General features: G+C 35.3%; 1 protein-coding gene across 7 annotated transcripts in view; it reads right to left on the bottom strand.

Annotated features, from left to right (window-relative positions):
* The window catches only part of RTTN (rotatin), a 214,614-nt gene that overhangs the window by 80,750 nt on the left and 109,079 nt on the right, over nucleotides 1-24,785 (bottom strand). For all 7 annotated transcript variants that reach the window (XR_005212183.1, XM_037805750.1, XM_037805751.1 and 4 more), the window contains 4 exons: nucleotides 18,372-18,500; nucleotides 17,769-17,879; nucleotides 16,305-16,463; nucleotides 14,918-14,989 (listed from right to left, as the gene is read on the bottom strand). Coding sequence is in view for 6 of the 7 variants with exons in the window: in XM_037805750.1 (XP_037661678.1) it covers nucleotides 14,918-14,989; nucleotides 16,305-16,463; nucleotides 17,769-17,879; nucleotides 18,372-18,500 (471 nt within the window). In the remaining variant the exon portion in view is untranslated. The remainder of the gene's footprint in view (nucleotides 1-14,917; nucleotides 14,990-16,304; nucleotides 16,464-17,768; nucleotides 17,880-18,371; nucleotides 18,501-24,785) is intronic.

Below are 24,785 nucleotides of genomic sequence, written 5' to 3'. Positions count from 1 at the left end.
ACGATTGACCACTCCTTACATCTCTTCTCCCTGTTCATCCCCAGTCTTCCACATATCCGTGAATAGCAAACCATTCTAATGGGATGAAAAGGTCCATATTGCCTTTCTCAACTAAATCGCTTAATTTTATAGACTGTGCTCATAATTCTTCCTTAGCCTTTCCATGCTGAAAAGTCCTAGCATGTTCACTCTGACCTGGCCCATCTCCTTCACTACAAAACCTCTGAATACTTTAGTTGCCTTATTTTGGTCTTGGTTTCACCGGATCTTTTATGATGTAAAATAATCAAAACTGCCCACAATATTTTATCAGTGGAAGTACTATAATTTTATATAAACATAAAATGACATTTTCTATACTGATACTGTTCAGATGGAGCCCAGCATTCTGCTGGCCTGATCAGAATGGCTCACTTTGCTGATGATACCAGGAAACACATTATTTATTTTAGGAAAAGTTTAAATATTTTTATTCCTCTCTAGGTAATCTTGTATTTGCCAATATTAAAGTTTGCTCAGAACTTACTCTAGTCATACAAAACAATGCAAAACATTGCCTTATAATTTAACAATCATGTCATGATTCTTCCCTTCCTATAAGAATTATGCACATTATGTCAAATTAACATAGAAATGATAGATGAAAGCATGACCAAATTTCCTTTTTCCTTTTTTGGCAAAACTCCTCCCTCTACCTTATTTTCTTTACTCTCTACCACAGGTCATAAGGAATACATAAGTCTTTCAAACATTACCCTATGTAATTATAATTTGTTTACAAGATAAATATTTTATGTCCCTTAAAACTCTTTAAAAACTGATTTCTGCTCTAAAATATCATTATTTTAATGTTCCTTTAAATAAGGTTAAATAATTTACTAACTTTTTTTTAACAAATAGTTTTGTTGCCTTCGATTCAATTCAGTAACTCAAGCTCAGCTATCAAAATGTAGATGTGAAAATACTGATTTTATTTATTCTACATAAAGGTATAATTCTAATAAACCTTAAAGTAGTTCCTTTCTCTCACCTCCTCCACCAAGCATTTTAAACACTAACTTATTAATTTTATTTCTACTATTAATTTGAACAATCAAGAAGTGGTTTCCTAAGTAAAGGTAACCTTTAAGAGTAAACATAATTTCCAACTAAAATGGAAATTGAATCTGTAAAATTTCAATGATGAATGACTTAGCAAATTTTGTCTGTGCTGTTTATATTTTCCTGTGTTGTTAATTTTTAAAATACTATAGGAAGAATTGTAATGATAGAGTCTGTTTCACTTGGTGTTTGATAAAAAAACATTAAACTTTAGAATAAATGACACAAACAAAAATGTTTTTTGATAGGCTCCACATTTTGATGTGTAGACCTAATTCTCTTTTCTTTCTTATATAAACATGTAGCAACAAACCAATCCCTTGCTAAACCCCTCAAATCTACCAACTCTATGCTTATATCAGAATAATCTTTTTTGAAAGATTACACCATCATTCTGATGGTCTCTCTTTAAATCTCCAGAGAGTCACCCAACATTACCTGAAAACTCTACATTTTAGCAATGAATTTACTTTCCAATTATCAGAAAGATCTACTCCATAACACTCTCTCTCTCTTCCAACCTCTTATATCCTATCCCATCCCTCAGTCTTAGCAACAAAATGGAACCCCCTTACCACCTACCACAAATCTATCAACCTACATTACTGTCTATACTCCGTAGTTTCTCCTTTTATTTTGGAGGGTCTGTTTCTATCAAAGAGCCTGTCTCCACCTCTTTCACAAAGACTTCATTTCTACAATTATATTTCTCCTGTTTCAAATGTTTTCTCCCTCTCTAATAGAGCAATGTTCCAAAGCTTTTCGTGATTTTAAGAATCACCAGAGATATTTAATAAACAAGCTCCGCAGACCTTTCTCCTGGAGATTCTGATTGAGTAGGTCTGGAAAGAATGTAGGGGAACTAGCAGTAGAGAGCAATTAAGGAAGGGGGAACAATAATCCAAGAAGAAAAGATAAGCTATTTAACGTTCTGGGGATGCCCAGAAATGACTATGGTCTGTTAATTTCTGATGGATGTAGTAGGAACAAGTTCACTGAAATGTTGCTATATTATGTAACTTTCTTGGGGTAAAGTAGGAACATGTTGGAAGTTAAGCAGTTATCTTAGGTTAGTTGTCTTTTTCTTACTCCCTTGTTATAGTCTCTTTGAAATGTTCTTTTATTGTATGTTTGTTTTCTTTTTAACTTTTTTTTTCATACAGTTGATTTAAAAAAGAAGGGAAAGTTAAAAAAAAAAAAAAAAAAGAAAAAAGACAAACAAGGAAAAAAAAAAAAAAAAGATGTAGTGCCCCCTTGAGGAGCCTGTGGAGAATGCAGGGGTATTCGCCTACCCCACCTCCATGGTTGGTAACATGACCACAGACATAGGGGACTGGTGGTTTGATGGGTTGAGCCCTCTACCATAAGTTTTACCCTTGGGAAGACGGTTGCTGCAAAGGAGAGGCTAGGCCTCCCTGTATTTGTGCCTAAGAGTCTCCTCCTGAATGCCTCTTTGTTGCTCAGATGTGGCCCTCTCTCTCTGGCTAAGCCAACTTGAAAGGTGAAATCACTGCCCTCCCCCCTACGTGGGATCAGACACCCAGGGAAGTGAATCTCCCTGGCAACGTGGAATATGACTCCCGGGGAGGAATGTAGACCCGGCATCGTGGGATGGAGAACATCTTCTTGACCAAAAGGGGGATGTGAAAGGAAATGAAATAAGCTTCAGTGGCAGAGAGATTCCAAAACGAGCCGAGAGATCACTCTGGTGGGCACTCTTACGCACACTTTAAACAACCTTTTTTAGGTTCTAAAGAATTGGGGTAGCTGGTGGTGGATACCTGAAACTATTAAACTACAACCCAGAACCCATGAATCTCGAAGACAGTTGTATAAAAATGTAGCTTATGAGGGGTGACAGTGGGATTGGGAATGCCATAAGGACCAAACTCCACTTTGTCTAGTTTATGGATGGATGTGTAGAAAAGTAGGGGAAGCAAACAAACAGACAAAGGTACCCAGTGTTCTTTTTTACTTCAATTGCTCTTTTTCACTCTAATTATTATTCTTGTTATTTTTGTGTGTGTGCTAATGAAGGTGTCAGGGATTGATTTAGGTGATGAATGTACAACTATGTAATGGTACTGTAAACAATCGAAAGTACAATTTGTTTTGTATGACTGCGTGGTATGTGAATATATCTCAATAAAATGATGATTAAAAAAAAAAAAAAAAAAAAAAGTTTCCTAGATGAAACTCATCATCATGTGACTTTTAAAAGCACTATCTTAGTTTAGCCCCATAGTTAGACCAACAAGTTTTAAAATCACTCACCTACAGGGCAGGGGATATCATCCTTATGTCTTCCTCCAGCTCCGGTCGCAATAGAAAAAGTACTTTGTTGTCCATGTTTGTTGTCTCTGCTTCCCTATTAACAACAGACTCTTCAACATCCTTCTGTTCCTTCCCAAAAAAACTCCTCTGAATGGGGTCATCATTAAGCTCCACACTGTCACCTGCTGCCCTGGCCTCACTGCATCCCACAGCTAACCACTCGCTACTCTTTGGAGTAAAAATTTTCTCCAGCTCACATGACAGCACTCTCCTCCTCTGCCTTGCTGATCGCTTCCTCTCAATATTCTTTATGCCTCTGAGCTCCACTGCCTCCCATCAATTTCCATTTCCTCTTTGCCGCATTCCTCAATACTGAAGTGTCCCAAGGCTCAGTCCTGGGTGTTCTTCTCTTTCTTTAGACAATTCTATCCAATCACATAGCTCTATGTATCGCCAGCCTATACAGCAATTAAGAGTACCACTTGAGTATGATCTCAGCACCAATCCTTAATAGCTGGGTGTCCGTGGGCAAGACATTTAATCTCCATGTCCATTTCCTCATACATAACATGGGGATAACTCTACCTATCCCATAGGGCTGTAATAAGGATGAAGTGAGTTAACATATGCATATTCACAGTGCCTGGTGCATAACTAGCACGACATGAGACTTTGTTATTATTAATAAGTTAAGCCCTCACTGTCCAGGTTAATATATCTAGTCACTTTATATTTCTACTAAAGTTGTATAGAAACAGAACTCTTGATTTTGCTCACAAATCTGTTTCCGTCCTGGTCTTCCCCAGCTCCATAAAGGACACCACACTCTGTAAAGATGTTCAAGCCAGAAAGCCTAGGAGTTTTCTTGATTACTCCCTTTTTCTCATTCCCTGAATCCAACCCATCAACAAATCTTGTTCTGAAATATATATTCATTACCCAATATATATGCATTACCCATCTACTTCTCTCCATCTAGTGCCAAACTCTAATCTAAGTCACGATTTTCTCCTGCCTGTACATCACCCTCGTCTCCCAGCTGATCTTACAGTGGACCCCAAGTAATCTTTTAAATATTTGTCATTTCCTGTGCTTTTAAACACCCCAGTGGTTTCACAATACAACTGGAGTAAGAGGCAAAGTCTTTACCAGGTCCAATATACAGGTCTGGAATTTGCCAACCTATAGTGTGACTCCAGTAATATCTACTTACTTTAAATGTCGTTAAGCCTAGTTTTGAAAAGTCAAGAAAACATTAGTAAAAAAGATCTTAAAACTAAATTGCTGATGGAAATGCAAATTGTATAGTTTGTGGAAGGAATTGGGAGCATCTGTGAAAGTTAAAATACCCTTTGATGTAGCAAATCTATTCATACAACTCTCATTTATAGAAATAAAAGTTTTATTACAAAAAGAGATTCACATAGATGTTTAAAGTAGTATTGACTATAGAGGCTGACAAAGTGAAAATACCCATCAATCCAACAAAATAGGAACAATTGACTAAATTATGACAATTTTGTGGAATATTATGTGGTTATTTTAAAAAAGGAATTAGAGTTAAACCAATTGATTTAGACAAATTTTCACTAATACTGTCGAAAAATTAAAAGCAAGACACAGAAATGTGTATAAAATGATTCCAGTTTTGTAAAACAACAGCATAAAGCTCTCTATATATGCTAATGTCTATGTGTATTAAGCTATACTTACATAGAGAGCTATGTGTGTGTGTCTATCTGCTGGTGACCATCTGAGCAAGGAAAAACACTAAAGGATATATACTAGAACATCAAGGTGAGTTGTTCGGTGATAGGGAGAGATTGAAAATAAAGGCAGAAAGTATCTGAAAATGTTAGGCTTACAAAGCACTAAAGACAAAGTCCCAGAATATATGAAGGGGAATCTAGAGTTGAAGTGGGGGCCAATTTTCCCAACAGAACCAGAGAGGGTTCTAGATTTGGTACTGCAGTGAAGTCTCAGTTTAAGAGTTGGCTTCTGACCTGCTAATACATCCTGCCAATAAACAGCTTCCAATCAGCATGGATAGTACCTTAATCTTAAACAGACAAGGAAAATACAGTGAGCCAAACAGTAACAGAAGGCTTGCAAAAAGAAAAATAAACAAATAAAAATGGATCCAAGAATAAACAGAGATAACCCTGAGCACTGAAGAAAACTACTAAAATTACATAAAAAACACTCCAATTAGAATTATGAGAGATTCAAGAGGATATTACATTCACAAAGCAAGGACAGGATGCTAAGAAAGACGAACAATCACAAAACAGAACAAAGTTCTTAGAAAGTAAAAATACAATTAATAAATTCAAAAAATTCAAGAGAACAGTTAGAAAATAACATCAAGTAAATATTCTAGAAAAAAGTGCAAGAACAACTAAGAGATGGATAATGTAAAAAAGGAGATAGAATCCATTCAAGAGGCCTAAAATGAGACTCATATGATTCCTAGAAAGATAAGATGATACAAAGAAAAAGGAAAAGTTATTATTAAAAGAAATAAACATGAAAAAATCTGTCAGAGCGAAAGAGATGCAGAACTTCCAAGTCTTCAAATTAAGAAGCCTAATGAATGGCAAGAAAGAGAAATAAAACAAACAAAAAACCCCACGTCATCATAAAAATTCTGGAGCATCAAGGATAAAGAGAATATGCTAAAAGAAAAAGTCAGCCACAAAGAAGTAAAAAGAATCACATGGCTACCAGTAGCACTGGATAATATAAGACTGTGGAGCAAAATTCCATAAGGAACAATTTTCAACCTTATATCTGGTAACTAGCCCAACTACCAATCCAGCGAAATTAAAGACATTTTCAAATGTGCAAGAACTCATGAAGTTTCTCGCTCATGTAATTGTCATTAGTTGTGAATATGATCATCTTGAGGATGGTTTCTAGGGGAAGGGGTCCTAACTGAAGAGAAGGGATAATTAAGAGCTTAGAAAAAGTTGAGATACGATATGGATTCACAACATAAGAAAAAAATAAACTCTAAGAAAAAAATCATCCAAATCTGTTTTTAAATAAAACACACATACAAACACACACACAAATGGCTATAGATAACATTTTTAACTTCTCAAAAGAAAGTCAAATGATCTGGAATATGTGCATATTACATAACCATTACTTACATTTGGTTTTGGGGTTTTTTTAATGAAGCATTAAGTCTGAAACCCAATTATCCACAAGCCAAGGTTTCCTAGAGGTGATGGCATCTCATCAACCTAGTTTTCCTTACGGCAGTGGAACAAAGCCCAGCATATGCACAAAAGATGGTCTCACTCAAGCTTTCCACAGAGGACTGATGGTACAAGAGCCAGAACAATGAACTCTTTCAAGCACGCGCTAGGCTTTGCTCTACAATCCATCAGTAATTGATGGGGTTGTCTTCTGGCATAGTAGAGAAATTAGCACAGTCCAATTGCTGGGACTAAAGATGTCTATACCCTTTCCAGCCTTGCCAGGGAAAGCTGAGGAGGACTGTGTGTAAAGAAAGAAAACTCTTCAAATCACCAGGTGCCATTCAAAATAAATTTGCAAAAAAAATATCAAATTACTTATGTCACAGAAAGTGCCAATTAATTTGAAACACTATTTTCAAGGTTGCAATAAAGAAGAATATTAATTTTTAAACACATATTTTACTCCTAGAGCCACAGTGTTAATACACCCATTAGCTATGAGTGAAAAGCACCTAGAAACAAAGCTAGAATTACATTTTAAGAACAAAAGAGAATTAGTTTTTTCAAAAGAAGAAAGAGGAATTATTTTGATATATAACAAAATTTTTTAATGGTATAATGCAATTCACAGACTAGAAAAAACGACCCTAATGATATCAGAAATCCTTAACTATATGTAAATTATGAATACTAAAATGATATTCCTTTTCTGACATGATGTACTGTTTTGTGAAATTAATATTAATGATTCATGATGAACACATTAAAAGATGAAAAATATTTATATTAATCACATCAAATATGAAAATCCTATATACTGAACTATAAATAGGTCAACTACCTAAAATACACACAGACACACACAGAGACAGAGACACCAGCTCTGTCCATGAAGAGGGCACAAAAGCAGGCAAAATGACTCGCCAGGAACAATGAGCACACACAGAAGTCAGATCTTGCTTTCTAAACCCATTCTCCACTAGAAGGAATCAAGGATCTTTGGACAAAAACCTGATTCCATAGCTAGAAGTAAATACCTGAAACTACCAAACTCCAACCCAGTAGCCTTGACTCTTGAAGACGATTGTGTAACAATGTAGCTTACAAGGGGTGACAGTGCAATTGTGAAAACCCTGCAGATTGCATTCCCTTTATCCAGAGTATGGATGGATGAGTAGAAAAATGGGGACAAAACCTAAATGAAAAATAGGGTGGGATGGGGGGGGGATTTGGGTGTTCTTTCTGTATTTTTATTCTGATTCTGATTCTTTCTGGTGTAAGGAAAATGTTCAAAAATAGATTGGGGTGGGAGGAGCAAAGATAGCGGCATAGAGAGGAATGGAAGACTGTTAGTCCCCTGCTGGAACAATTCATAAATGACCAAAAAACTAGTAAATAACCTGGAATAACTGTGGGGAGACAAAGATGACTGTCCACTCATCATCCACCAACCTGAATTAGGAGAAATGCCCAAGATTGCAGTATAAAATCCGTAAGTAAAACTGTTGACCTGCACTGAGAGCCGAGAGCTGAGAGCCCCTCCCTCACGGAAGCCTCGCGGTGCTAGAGAGCAGCACTCTCTCAGCCCAGCTCCAACTGGGTTTTAAAGTTAACTGCTCAATACAGACAGCGAATCCTCAACAAGCAGACAGAGGCTTTTGGTGACAACTGACCTTGGGAGAGCCGGGGGACATATCTGTCTCAGGACAGGGAGCCCAGAGGATCGGGTGCTATCTCTGGCTGACAGGTGAACTTGGGAGCTTTTCTGTCCCTTTCTCTGTGGAGAAAATCTCAGCCATTTTCAGCCCACAGCACTTTGCAGTAAACACAGCCTCAGCCATTTTAAAATCAAAATACTATGATCAGCAAAGTCGGAGAAACAAAGAACTTATTGATATGCAGATGACTTCTCTGGAGGGGGCATAGCTTCCCAACAGGAAAGGGAGGGGCCCAGCTCTACTGCCTGCCTTTCCGGAACCAGACCCCAAAGCCTGGGGGAGGAGAGCCACAGGCCGCACCCTCTTACACCAGCCAGTGACAGGCTGACAGGTGCACCTGCTGGGCAGAAAAGCACAGTTGTATCAATCCTCTAAGAAAAATCATCAGGGAAACCAGATACTGAATATTTCCTCCTTCTGAGACCTGAGCCTGTTCTCAACTGGGAAAACCTGATTGGGGTGGCCTAGGAGGTCAGATGCCTAGACAACAAAAAACTACAACCTACACTAAGAAAAACGAAGCTATGGCCCAGTCAAAGGAACAAACATACACTTCAACTGAGATACAGGAATTTAAACAACTAATGCTAAATCAATTAAAAAAGTTTAGAGAATATTTCATAAAAGAGACAGAGGCTGTAAAGAAAATGCTGGGCATACATAAGGCAGAAATCTAAAGTTCAAAAAAACAACTAGTAGAATCTATGGAAATGAAAGGCACAACATAAGAGGCGAAAGACACAATGGATACATACAACAGCAAGTCTCAAGAGGCAGAAGAAAACACTCAAGAATTGGAGAACAAAACACCTGAAAGCCTACACGCAAAGGAGCAGATGGAGAAAAGAATGAAAAAATATGAGCAACGTCTCCGGGAACTTAAAGATGAAACAAAGTACAAGAATGTACATATCATTGATGTCCCAGAAGGAGAAGAGAAGGGAAAAGGGGCAGAGGCAATAACAGAGGAAATAATCAAGGAAAATTTCCCATCTCTTACGAAAGACATAAAATTACAGATCCAAGCAGCGCAGCGTACTCCAAACAGAATAGATCTGAATAGGCCTATGCCAAGACACTTAATAATCAGATTATCAAATGTCAAAGACAAAGGGAGAATCCTGAAAGCAGCAAGAGAAAAGCAATCCATCACATACAAAGGAAGCTTAATAAGACTATGTGCGGATCTCTCAGCAGAAACCATGGAGGCAAGAAGGAAGTGGTGTGATATATTTAAGATACTGAAAGAGAAAACCACCAACCAAGAATCCTATATCCAGCAAAGCTGGTCTTCAAACATGAGGGAGAGCTCAAAATATTTTCTGACAGACAATGAGAGACTTTGTGAACAAGACACCCGCCCTACAGGAAATACTAAAGGAAGCAGTACAGAGTGATAGGAGAAGACAAGGAGTACATGGCTTGGAACACAATTTTGGGAGATGGCAGCACAGCAATGCAAGTACACTGAACAAAGATATTATGAATATGGTTGAGAGAGGAAGGTTGCGAGCATGTGAGACACAAGAAAGGAGGAAAGATAAAGACTGGGACTGTGTAACTTGGTGAAATCTAGAGTGTCCAATAATTGTGATAAAATGTACAAATTTGTTCTTTTACAAGGGAGAACAAGCAAATGTCAATCTTGCAAGGTGTTAAAAATGGGGAGGCATTTAGGGAGGGATGCAATCAACATAAACTAGAGACTATAACTAACAGAATCATTGTATTATACTTCCTTTAAGGTAACAAAGGTGATACACCAAGGTAAATGCAGATAAGAGAGAGGGATAGGGGAGGCATGTTAGACACTTGATATTGGTGGTGTCATCTGACTCTTTATTCTACTTTGATTTAAGGTTACTTTTCCTTTTCAACTTCCTAGCTGTCATTTTTTCCCTCTTTTGCCTCTCTACCTTCTTTGACTCTCCCTCCTGCCTTGTGGAAGAAATTTAGATGCCCTTATACAGACAGTGGTGAAGGTGGTGAACACATAAATATGTGACCATACAGAGAACCATTGATTGTTTACTTAGGATGGAATGTGTGGGATGTGAACAAAACCATCTTAAAAAAAAAAAATGGGGTGATGACAAAACCTCAAGGGCAATATACTGAGTGAAATAAGCCGGACACATAAGGACAAATATTGCAGGGTCTCACTGATAAGAACTAATTATAATATGTAAACTCATAGACATGAAATATAAGGTACCAAAATATAGGACAAGACTTAAGAATGGGGAGTGGTTGCTTAGTATGAGCAGAATGTTCATCTCGGATGAACTTAAATGTTTGGAAATGAACAGAGGTGTCGGTACCAAGATGTGAGAATAACTAACAGTGCCGAATGGTGCGTGAATGAGGTAGAAAGGGGAAACTCAGAGTCATATATGTCACCAGAAGGAAAGTTGGAGGTCAAAAGATGGGAATGTATAAAACTGAATCCTATGGTGGGCAATGTCCATGATTAACTGTACAAATATTAGAAAACTCTTCCATGAACCAGAACAAATGTATGACAATACAACTAGAAGTTAATAATAGAGGGGCATATAGGGAAGAAATATATACCTATTGCAAACTATATACTACAGTTAGTAGTATTTCAACATTCTTTCATAAAAGTAACAAATGTACTACACCAACACTACGAGTTAACAATTGAGGGGGGTTGGTTAGGATATGGGAGGATTTGAGTTTCCTTTTCTCTTTTTTTTTCTTTTTTCGTCTTTCACTTGATTTCTTGTCTGGCATAATGAAAAGTTTCTAAAAATTGAACAAAAGTTAAGTGCGGTGATGGATGCACAGCTGTATGAGGGTACCAGGGGCAACTGATTGTACACTTTGGATCTCTGGATAATTGTATGGTATCTGAACAATCCCAACAAAAATTAAAAAGAAAAAAAAATAGATTGGGGTGATGAGTGCACAACTATAAGATGGTATTGTGAACAGCTGATTGTACACCATGGATGACTATATGGTATGTGAATATATCTCAATAAAACTGAATTAAAGAAAAGGAAAAAAAAACCTGATTCCAGAGCTGGGGCTGGGAAAGTCTGAAACACCTTGCTACGCCAGAAAGGAAGGACATACTCAAAGACTGCAGAAGACAGCTCAAAGGGACACAAGAGACATCATGAAGGGTCACCCCCATGCCAAATCTAGGATGATATGAATATCAAAATAAATAATGATAGGAACAGATTATAAGCCATGAAATAAACTAAGAATCCAGCAGTCCATACTCGGATGAATGCATGAAACACATAAATCATACATACATACATAAATACAAAAGGTGAAGAAAAGAAAGCTTCTCCTTAGAGTAGAATCTAATAAATGTAGCAGGAATGATGGAATTAGAAAATTACCATTTGGCAGCCATTATGTAATAATTATTTGGGACAAGTATTATGAATCAAAGTTAATACTAGTAAAAGCAAGTTTGATGAGAAACAGATATTTACACAGTCTCAAAACGTCTCCACACAAAAGGAAAACCTGCAACTCCACCATGGCAGACTTTAACCAAGTAATCAAAGTTAATATCATCAGTAATGGAACAAAGAGAAATCATGTGCCTTTCTGAGGTGATGCAGTGAGAGGAATACAACATCATCTATGTCTTTTCTGCCAAAAACACATAACCTAAATCTAATAATGAGGAAACATATGACAAACCTAAATTGAAGGATTTTTTTTTTAATGGCCTGCACTCTTCAAAAATGCAACCAGCACCAAACATATACTACTGTATAATGTTCCCTGCTGAGTGTTCATTTTTCTCTGTACACCACAAGCACCACAGCACTAAATCTGATCACTTGAAAATCCCCAACATTTATGCACTCAACAGATGTTTACAGAAACGAACTGAAAAACTATATAAACAATCCCTATCTAACTGATAAATTTCTTACTATAGCCAATTCTAAAATTCTATTTTGCTTGTTAAAGTTGCAGGGAAATAGACTGGTGACAAATCCAGCATCAGAACCAACCAGATTTAAGAGTAATAAATCCATTCAGACTGTGGGAAACCGATTTACAGGATGCTGGACAGCTGAGCATTGCAACATGGTACAGGGTAGCTTGGACGCTGATTTTGTCTCCTCTTCCTGAAAGAGGGAAGCATCCTTGGTGGGCTGAATTTGACAACAAACAAAGACAGACCAGCATTTGGAAGCATCCCCCTTTAAAATAACTGCCCTGTATCTAAAGGGCTGTGGTACAGTAAGGCCTGAAGCACCAGAATGCGCTATTACTATTCAGAAGTACAAAAATTCCAGATAGTAACATGAAATAGGAATACACAGCAAGTGTGAGGGTGGGGAAAGGAGAGCAGAAGGGGTTGTAAGCATAAAAAGGACACTAAGAATGAATGCCCAGTGGAGCATTAAAGGGCATCAATACAGACTGCAGGTATCACAACCAAGTGCAATGCAGTAAAAGCAATTGTTTTTCTAAGACACAACTAATCAAACATCGACCTCAGCCAAAATAAAATATTAACAAAGCTCCTAGACGCAGATGCCACCTCCTGTCATACCTCCAAATACTGTCAAATGTACTACTACCAAGGTAAGTAAATGAAACATTTTGCTGAGTAAGATTATTAACCATAGATCAGTTGTTAAGTGTCTACCAAAGATAGTTTTAATTTTAGAATACTGGACATGTAGCTCTTCTTTCTGGCTATAACAATCTTGCAAAGTCTGTCAAGCTAAAACTCTGAGATTACAAAACTCCATCACCTGTATTTGAAGACTACTTTTCTATCTTCTTATAGTAGTCATTTCCTAAGATTTAAGGTACCATCAAACTTTTTTTAAACTGAGGGACAAATATTGGGTTACCATCTACTTACACTGCCAAGGAAGCATATTTAAGCCAAGTAAGCATATTTAAATTAAAAAAAAACAATAATAATTAAGAACACACTTTTAAAGAAGAGAGGAAGAAAATATGAGTTTATTAAAAACAAGACTCTCCTTGTGCTTCTAATTTTGCTTAATACCAGGCAAAAATTTCATCAAGTACTGTTTGAGAATGGAGTGGCTCTCAAACTTTTTTGATTTGGGCCCACTTAGGCAAGGCAAAAGACAACAACAGCTCAATTAAGACACTTCTTTCAGTGTTTTTAGTAGAAAACAAATTCCTTGATGAAGAGGTGGAGAATAACAAAACTAACAAGTTGCAGTAAGCATTTCACCAGCAACAAACAGGAACTGTTTACTATTTAATTTATAAGAAAAAAATGTAAACTTTTCTACACATGGTGTTATATTACAATTTAATGTCCCAAAGACTTTAATGTAACACAAAAATCTTATTCTTTCCTTAATATTATTAAATTTCTATAATAAAAAATTCATGGCCAGTACATCCCTAGCTATATAAGTATATAGATGCTACTAGTTTAATAATGGGAGTAGAGAAGATTTGCAATTGAATAAAAAAGAATGTTTTAAACTCTAATTTTTGGATATTAGACACCAAGACTACTACACTGTATCAGTATTAATCCTGTATATTTCTAACAGTATTTAATCCTGTATATTCCTTATTGTTTGTACTCCTTCAGTTTTATTATAGCAGAGACTGCTCAGAAGGCAATGTTGAACAAATGGGAGCCATCGAAAAGTGGCCTGGGATTTACAATAACTGGCAGAAGTAACCTGGGTTTTAAGATTTGGAGAGGTGACCCTTTCAAGAGTTAAATGCAATCTGGGTCATGACAGCCTCTGCCCTCAGCACAGCTGGGCTTGATTCAGTAACTCCTCCAAGGATATGTTCTAGTAAAAACTTAAAAATAAACTTCAAATTTGTTAGGATCCTGGGGAGTGAGGTGTAACATTATGGTAAATACACACTTACAAGAAAAGGACATGTGGATAGGTAAAATGGTAGAGAAAGAGCGTATCTTAAGTCCCCAGTGAGAGCACTTTTGCATCCTCTAAATAATCTAAAAAGCAATGTGCTACAAACATGTTGGGTAAATATTTACTGACTTCATATTCAGAACATGAAACAAAAAGTTAATCCAATATAAACCAAAGAAAGATGAATTACAGCACAGTGTATTAACCCACAAAAGGGAAAAAGATGTTAACGTCAGTGCATGTCTAGCTATAAACAAGTCTGTTTACTGCTATTATTAAACGAGGCAACCCAGGGAGGTGGTGAGAGCCAGGCTTTAGGGGGAGGCTGCCGGACCCCAGGGAAAGATGCACCCCTTCCACCAGGAGGGGCTGTGGGAATGAGGGCCAACTATTAAAACCTCCGTGCTAAAGTTTCTTAATATATAAAATTAAGATAACAGTTCACAACGCAAATAATGACAAGGTAATATGTATTATGATACTAAAAGGGTGCCTAGTACACAGTAAACACCATGTTAGCTATTATTGTTGTTTTTTAAAATGGTTTTTAGCACTATGGAGAATTTTTAAATCTTATCAAGCATAAGAAAGTTTCCATACCCTCTTTTAAGAGATCCTTGTTGCCATATATAAAGTTTCATCAGTAGTGAAATATACATATGCTGAACCTTTATAACCAATTAATCTCAAACATCTACAAGGTTGATAATTCTTTAAAGTCACTCACCTGCCAGGTATAATCCTTTATGATTTCTGTAGGCATTGGAATTACAAGGAGATTCTGAAGAATGAATGCAGCCTGAAAATAAAGAAAATGTCAATACTGCCATCTTGTTGTCATCTCTGAAATAACCAATACACCGTGATTTAATACAAAGGACATATCCCTGGTCAACCACATGTTCTGAGAGGTTGTTACGAAAACCATCCAATTGTATTTCTTGTAATAGACAACTTGACGACCTAACAGGAGATGAGATTATTTTGTCAGGAAATATATTTTTTCCTATTTCAGAATTAGGCATTTCAACAAAAATGAGTTGTATATAATATAAACTGTTTTGGCAGCTTTTAAGAAATATACTTTCAAGTTTCTATGATTCCCATACACAGTTCTCTCTCTCTCACACACTCTCTCTCTCTCTCTCACACACACACACACACACACACACACACACACACACACACACACACAGATTCCCACTCTCTCTTCCGTCTCTCACACAAAGTCCTCTCAATAAAAGCTTGCTAACTAGAAATACAAATCACAAATGTCCTAATTATTTAGTAGGCCTTGAAGAGGACCAAATTAAAAAATCATACTAATATAAACACTGATTCTCTATTTAATGCAAGATTATGATATAACTATAGTGGCAGAATGACAAGGTAGCAGATGAGATTCCAAGAGTTAAATTTTTCACTATCTTAATGGGAAGTCAACAGACAAGATTTTAAGTTAATAAATCAAGAGCGAACCATAAGTTTAAGCATTACTGTTTAGAAATATGGAGGCAAATAACAAGAAGACTATAGCCTTGGATTTTGGAACTAGGAACTGGTTAACGGTGGGTCCAGGAGCTACCATTTTCTTTATTAGCCTGAAGTACTGTTTGATTATTGATTTTAAAACTATCTCCATGATTTATCAATTTGATTAAAGTAGCAATTAAAAGAAAACCACAAACTATTCACAACAATTAAAATAGGGTTTACCTTTCCTCACATATATTGTATGATGAATACTACAAAGAGAACAGCCCCTTACCTTAACTAAAGCCTTTTAAACTTTAGAGACCCACAAAGGCTGAGGTAATATAAAAGTAACTTTATTATGTAAACTTTTTTACAATGTGTACTGAAACAGAAGAGTGCATTTTAAGACATACCACATTCTGCTTTGATCTAATCAGAATGAAGGACTCCAGTTTCTACTATGAGTCAATACCTTTTTGTTCCTTTTTCTATTCCTATTCCCATTTTAAGTGAGTTTTTGGCAGGCAGGAGAGAGAATGGTTAGTGGTCAGTCAGCCATGCTAAACAAGGAGTTGAAAGCTAACACACTGGATTTCTAAGGGAAAACCAGGGGGCGGGGGCTAAGTGGACAGTCATACCTCTCGGCGCACCATACTACATTCCGAATGGTCCAGAAGGATGTTCACCACAGTTCCCCACAGCCCACCGGAAATGTTCTGACAGCTGTTTGCCAAGGCCACACAGCCAGCTTCCAGGGTGGTCAGTGCTGAGCCTAGTCCCAGTGACGTGAATCTCACCTGTTCAAATTAAAGAGAAAACTGTCAAATCAAAGAATCCTATTTCTCAACATGAATTCTTCACAATACTTCTGATATGTAAAGTATCATACATTTATTATTATGACATTGACTTGGAGATCCCAAATTATGAAAGAATTTCTAGATGATAAGAGTCCTGTAAGTTTACGAATGAATAAAAACCCTATTCCATGGTTCAAGTAAACAATAATATGGGAAAAAAAAAAAAAAGTTAAGTAAAAGCAAATGTCACAAAAAAGTCAAAACCAGATATAAATAAGCAGTATAAAAGTTATGGTTTATGAGCCTTTTTCTAGGGAAAGTATAGAGAGCTTACATATCCTTTAGGAACAGGATTCTGATTCATTTCCTTATTCTTAAAAAGAGTACCTATTAAAGTATTCTACCTTTCTTAATTTGTCAGTCTTTCTTCAAAATAAATAGTTTTAACTTTTTTGAAACTCCTTCAGAACAAAGAAGTGACTGAATTATCTTTTTACAATGCATTTAATATTTTCTCCAAAACTACTTTAAAAGAAAAATGCTTCAGATAAGATTGATATGGTGTAGTCTCTTTGCACTTACACTGCTGCTGCTCAAGCTATGCATTTTGGTGAATGCTACAAAGAGAACAGGAGCTATTCTCTTTGTAGTATTCATCATACAATACATGTGAGGAAAGGTAAACCCTATTTTAATTGCTGTGAACAGTTTGTGGTCTTCTTTCAATTGCTACTTTTATCAAAATACAGTTTCAGTGGCAGCTACAGCATAACAAAAAATAATGTATTCTTACAATAATCAAACAAGTCCAAGTTCAACATACCTAAAGAATGTAACCTCCAATTTCAGGTTAAATATTATTTTTACAAACAAGACTTTAATTATAATAGAATGTAATCCTTTCCTGCTTGAAATTAGTGGACAAATGGCTAAAACTGCAAAAATTATTAATATAAAATTTTGCATTGAAATGGTAATGTTCTATTAAATGACACTTAAATGTCACTATGATTTTTAACTTACAATTCTCTTATAATCCTTCTAACTTGTTTGAGAAATTCACTGGGCTTCTCCAATAATTTTCTACTGTTCCTTCTGAATGTGACAGATTCTACAATCTTTTTTTCTTATATATTTTCAATCTGTATCCTAACGATTTTGATTGAAAAGGAGGAAAGTAAAATATAAGGTATACAGCCCCAAAAAAAAGTCACACTTTGGAAAATATGAATATGCACGTGTTTTGCTTCATTTTGTTCCTTAAATCTACAAATAATGGACTCAATTCTCCATCATACTGACCTCTGGGTCCCGATCAACCCATAATGGAATCAGCCAAGCCAAGCCCTGTTGAATGGGACCATGTTCTTCACAGTGACCACCCAGAGGCAAGAACCAAAGTGACATCCAATCCTACAAAAAAAAAAGTGGGGCACAGAAACACTTTAGGTAAGGCTCAAAGAACTAATAAGAAGGAGTTAATTTTTTAAATAATTTAAATAAACTTTAAATTGTTTAAATAAAGTAAAAATGCATTTAAGACTTAGTTTTAATTCATTATTTACCCAAACCAGGGCAAACAAAAATCCCAACTTTTCCTTAAAAAGTTAAATTTTTTTTTCTTCAAAATAGCTATTTTCCCAATATTTAGAGAAAGTGTAGTATTTTAGTGGCTACAGATCTCAATCAAAATAAATTTCAAAATTCAGAATTATGTAATATACAACTTCTAAGAAATACCTTACGTAGAAAAAATATCTTACAAAAAAAAATCATTTTTGTTTGCTAAGAAGAAAAAGTCAAAAGAAACAGTTTCATGTAACGAGCGTATAGGCTTGACGTCTATTAGACCCCACACATTTGTTTGCAATAACTGCTCAGAACAAGCAGCCTTTAAGCTCTCACCGAGCTCTGGGCCTGGGCCATCATCTCATGGGATAAGTGAAGCAAGCAAATAACTGTGCTCTTTGTGACACCTTTTCCCATGAAGGACATAGCATTTCCTCCACGTTCCACATAAAAAGAAGTAATGACCTGAAACACAAATGTAAACAATTTCATGGTGCCTTTACTCTGAGTAGTACAGAAAGATAAAAATAAACAATTCTATTGACTTGTCTGAATTGAATCCTAACCACATAAAGATAAAATATTCTTAGTTTAAAAAACGTCCCCTTTGGAAATTTAGACAAAGGGTATGTAGTATCATCCTACGATATTTTTGTGATTTAGAAGATACTTACTAACATTTTTTAAAGGTTATAGTATTCTTTAAACTCTCCCTCAAATCAAAGAGTCTATAAATATCTTGTTGAAAATTATACATAGAAATTTCTCACTCTATAAAACTTTTATTGACTGCCAGGCTTGAGCTGGATTTTCTAGAATTAAGGTTTAAATGTTAAGTCAACATTTCTTTCACTTCTGAGCAATCAGATTTCTATTGCATATTCAAGCATGTGTTTATTATTTAAATCATTGGTTCTCAACTTTTTTTACTCCCATATATCTAAGGGATTTGTGAAATTTCCATCAACAACAAAAGAAGTGTTTCTCAACTGTAGGGACATGCCTTTAATTGAGAGGCTGAATCAGAATAGACATGGGAAATCAGACAACAAGAGTTTGGAAAAAGTCCATCCACCTGATTTAGAAAATCTTTTGAAATATATGACTAAGTCTCCTGGATCATTTCTGTATAATTCATAAATTTCTGCTTCCGTCCTACCTAGTCCTCCAAATAGGGGTCCAGTAAATATTTGTTAACTAAATGAACAACAAGAACTTTTGTAGTTTTTCAACTGTTAAACAAATACACAAACAAAAACATCTGGAGACAAAAAGTTTTAATAGAACAATGCTAATTACATTTAGCTGCCAATATATTTTAAATTAAAAAATTGTCCTAAGTCAAAACAATCAGAACTATTTATCTGCACTAATACAAGAGAGAGCATTTCAAAAGTATTTATCTGCACTAATACAGCAGAGAGCATTTCCATTTATCCATCCAAGCACTCTGAATGTGTTTATTCATTACAGAATCCTTCAATGTAAACCATTCTATCTTATAATTGAGTTTACTTTTTGGTTTGGTTTTTGCAGATTACGTAGCAAAGCAGATTTCAACAAAAGATGGCATAAATTATATTAGGCACAACTTATTTAATAAAAGATTTATACATAGATAATTGGGATTTTGGGGGTTGACCTGAATTAGAGTTTTCACAAAGTAAATCATTTAAAATCATATCTGAAAAATAAAACAAGATTAGCCACTGGTTAACAACTGCGGGTGATAGCTGGGTGATAGCTACATGGGCTCTACTACACAAATTCTTTGTAAATGTGTATATGTTTGAAATTGAATGTAATTCAGAGCTTAAAGTTTCTAAGGAACCACTTTAGAAATAAGACACCTGAACAACAAAGACCTTTTTTATCTTCCTCTAAGTCATCACTAGAGAGAGCTATATCTAACACTCTGTGTAATGATTTTATCTCCAGCTTATAAGTGATAAGCCAACAACTTTACTTGCTATCTCCTTCCAAGCTGACCTTTTGGTCAGATTCCTGGATGTATATATCTTATATATTTAATTAATTGTGCTTTATTTATAAGTCCCATTTCTCAACCACAAAAAAAAGCAATTCCTTGCATTCAAATTTTAGTGTACAGAAACCAAATAATACAATATCAGAAATATGGCACCCATTCAAAAAGGAATCAGCTTTAATTAATGGGAAAAGATGAAGCAAATCATTTGGACCAAAAATGACTTTGTTTCAATGCAGATTCACATTAAGTCTTACTTTATTCTTAAAATGATAAATTTAGTCAGTAGTAAAATAAAGAGACTCATTTAGCTAATTAATAAACTTAAGCAGAAGCTCCCAAGTCAGGTCAAATGTGACTCTGCTATAGTTTCTAACAAAAGTGAAATTTCATATTTTTCTCCTATCATTTAATGTGAAGTCATAAGGATTTTCTTCTCAAGATGGTTTATGAACCCCAAAACATATTCTTGCTTATTTCAAATAAAAAATTTTTAATCATTAGGATTTGCATAACTGAAGAACATTATTTAACAGAGATTGCACATTTTATCTACTCCTTAGCTAATAAATTGTGATATTTTTATTACCTCAAAGACAACTGAACTTAAAATGAGATTACTGCATTTTCCCCTCTTCTTCTTACCTAGAACTAAGCCCTTTTGTTCTCCAATACCATAAAAAGCTAATTTTAATATGTGGTATTTAAAGAGGTGTGATTTGAAGTCTTTACTCTCACACAGTTTTAAAAATAAAAGTACTTCTGATACTTTATAAACATAAAACAGTGCAATGGTTAGCTGCTTCTTCAATAACCGCTGTAGCAGATCCTCACATATCCTGACCTGAAACAGATAAAAATCACTTTGCAGAAGAGATGTGCTCTATAAAGGTTTATACATGACATGCATTTATAAATCACATTACAAATAAGGCTACAAATTAGGAATATAAACTGAATTATATTTTAAATGCATCAGAGTTGCTGAATTTTCAAAAAAACATTATGGTTAGTTTAGGAGTAAATAGATGTATGTTTTAAAAATTCATACATTTTTTACAATGGGACACCTTGAAGCATGGGATAACAATTAAAATACTGACAGTTGGTCTTTTTTCAATATTTATAATTATTCAAGCAAAAGTAAAATCTATTTTATTAAAGTGGCTACACTAAAATTCTTATTAAATTTTATAGCACAGCTAAGAGTATTTATGATGTTGAAATCCTTTTAAAAAAGCAAGAATATGTGCTTTTTTGGAAAAAAAGTTTATGACTTCATCTGAAGAATGATTTACTATGGAATATATAAACATGACCTGAAGCATGAATTAATAATGAAAGTACAAAAATTAAACACACAATTTATTCAATTTAGGTCACATTTCCAATGTTATATCAAAATGGATTCTAATTTACAAATAACATTAAGACACATTAATAAATTTATTCATGATTTGTCCTTTACATACAAATCACTGTGTTAGGCCAAGGGGTAGCTATGGGCAAGGAGAAAACAGTAGTGAGACGCATAAAACAAAATAAAAATACAATGTGTTAAGTCCCATAATGAAGGTACATATAAACTGCTATTGGTACATTCCCATAAAAGAAACTAGTCAGTCAAATAAATATTACTGAGTGTCTAACTACACCTGAAAGAATGAGGCTGAATAACAGAAGGTAAATGAGGAAGTTAAACTTTGGGTCAGAGACTGTCACCCAAAAAAGAGATGGAGATAACTCAAAGCACAAAATCATAAAGAGTTTTATGCACTAAAACAGAGGTTTGGAATGAAACATTTATGTTTTGAAGGATAATCTCATGGTGATTGGAGAATGTATGTATGTGGAGGTGGGATCTTACAGCATGAAAAGAAACAGGAAGTTTCATATACAATTTGGTCAAACAATTCCATGTCCAGAACTCTGCCCATTTCTTCCAATCAACTTATTCATCTTTCAAAACCTAACTGTACATAGGGATGAAAAGTAGAGTAAGGGTTACGAAAAGTGGGGGAAGGGGCAATGGGGAGTTAAGAAATGAGTGTAGGGTTGCTGTTTGAGGTGAAGGGAAATTTCTAGTAATGGATGGTGGGAAGGTGATAGCATTACAACATTCTAAATGTGATTAATCCCACTAATGGAATGCTAGGGAGGGGGTGGAATGGGAAGATTTATGCTGTATATATGTTTCCACAACTGGAAAAAAAAAAAAAAAAGGCAGTCTAAATGGATGACAATTGAATGCCAAGGATGATCCTGGATGGGATCTAAGGATGGAGGACAGGAGGCTCAAAGGGACACAGTTGGGACATAAGAAAAAAAAAGGAAATATAGAATGTAAGCTTTGTATCAACGTTGAATTTCTTGAACTCCTTAGCTGCGCTTAACGGGATTGCATAAAAGAATGTTCTTGTTCATGGGAATTGTATACGTGAATTACACTATTTGTTCAAGGATGTGTGCAGCTTGCTCTCATATGTTCAGAAGACAGAGCAATAGATGATGGATGATAGGGAGGGAGGGAGGGAGGGAAAGAAAGAAATGGCAGTGTGACAGCATGTTAAAGTTGGTGGATTGGGGTATCAGGGGACGGGGGTCAGGATATGCTGTGTATGGGGTTTGTACTGTTTTTGCAGCTGTTCCTGTAACTTTGAATTTATTTCAAAATAAAATTAAAAACAAACAAACAAAAAACCTAACTGTACACTGACTCCTCCAAGAGCCTTTCCTGAAGTGCTAATACATTAAATGACCCAAACTCTGGTATCACTGAATCTTTCAAAGCAAAGCAAGGCAGACAGATTTGACTAGCAAGCAAACAATGAGTCATTTTTAGATTCACACAGGTCACTGTTTACATAATCAGCAAAAGCAAGAGGAGTCAAAGGCGCCAGCTCCCCAAGCCCCTTGGACCCTTGCTCGGGGCAACATAGAGATAAAAAGGTCAGACAATGGCAACAGGGATGGTGGGGTGCTGTGCCGTGCTGCTGCAGCTCCTTAGAGCTGAAAGTGCCTATCTGAGAAAGGCGAGATTATCAATGAGGTAAGTTTCTACCTTAATGTCTGGAATGAAAGGGGACCTCACTACAGATCCAGTAGACATTTTAAAAATAAGGATTTGATGAATAATTTTATAGCAAATTTTCTCTGAATTTTAAAATTCTAGAAAACATAATTAAGACTGGCACAAAAGGAAATGGAAAATCTGAATAACTTTAGATCTATTAAAAATATTCATAATTCAACATCTACCTACCCCCCCCCCAAAACAACCCTCAAGATCCAAATTGCTTCATCATCAAATTCTACCAAACATTCAAGGAAGAAATAACATCATTTCAAACCAACTATTCCAAACAGAAGAAAAAGTAAAACAAATTTAAAAAAAGAAATGTTATATCATATAACATTTGTTATATCAAAACCTAGCAAAAGCTTTATGACAGAAGATACTTACAATAATTCTAACATTTTTTGCATAAAAAATAAATAGCACTAACAAACTAAGTCCATTAATATACAAAAAGAATAACACATCACAACCTAATTGAAATGTTTTCAGAAATGTAAGGTTGTTTAACGTTTTAAAATCAATCAATGTAAGTCAACACCTTAATGGAATATAGGAGAAAAAGCATACGGCTATCTCAAAAGATACAGGGAAAAGCAATATACATTTATGATTTTGTAAAAGCTCTTAGCAAAGTAGAAGTAGAAGAAAACTTCCTTAATCTGATTTTTCTTTAATTACTTGAAAAAAAAAAAAAATTACCACAAACGACATACCTAAAGGTGAAATATTAAAGACAGTTCCTGTGAGACTGAAAACAAGTATTGCTGGGTACATGGACAGTATAATAAAACCAAATGCATTTCTATATACCAAGGAAAGTTAAAAAATAAATTTTCAGAAAAGATAAAATGTACACATTTTCACTAAGAAACAGTGTAAGAATGTTCATAGCAACAGTATCCAAAATACCCCAAACTGGAAGAAAAAGAAAAACCAAATGTCCTTCAACGTTGTAGTATATTTGCTTAGTAAATTCACTGTAGTACAGACAAGATTACATAAATGTGAAAAACTAACTTTACCTACAGGTAGCAAAATGAAGAAATCTCGTAAGCAAAACATTGAAAGAAAGGAGCCAGATATATGATTCTATTTATACAAATTCAAAACAATGAGGAATTACCATATATACGGACACATGCTTAAGTGGTAAAACTAAAACACAATGCAAAGAAGTGACTGCCATAAAAGTCACTGTAACATCTACTCTTTTGGGGAAGAAGGACTGTTTGGGTGGGCCTGTGTATGCTTCTAGGGTGCTGGCAATGTTCTCATCTTGCATCCAGGGGTGGTTACACAGGAGTTCACTATGTGATCGACATTTGTTGAACTACATATATATGTTTTGTGTATTTTCTGCATGTGTCGCATTTCACAAATAAAAACATTAAACAAAGTTAAACAGATTACTCTATTGAAGAGTCTTAAATGTAAGCCTTTGTTTTTCTTCAAAATGGGAGCATTTATAAAAGTGATCTTACATATTTGTTAATAAAAATCATTAAAATATTTCAACATTATGATGAATTATGTAAGTATTGAATAATAATCTACATAATTACAATAATATATATGACATACTTCATGTAGTGCCTGCACATAGTAAGCGACCAATAAGTAGTAAATCACTGTTTCTTGGCGGGGTGATAGCATCTTTGCTATCAAGTTGGTTATCTGTACTTAC

Source organism: Choloepus didactylus, chromosome 16 (assembly GCF_015220235.1).
Source record: "Choloepus didactylus isolate mChoDid1 chromosome 16, mChoDid1.pri, whole genome shotgun sequence".
NCBI lineage: Eukaryota > Metazoa > Chordata > Mammalia > Pilosa > Megalonychidae > Choloepus > Choloepus didactylus.
The sequence above is the reverse complement of the archived record's forward strand: the minus strand, read 5'-3'. Positions and strand labels throughout refer to the sequence as shown.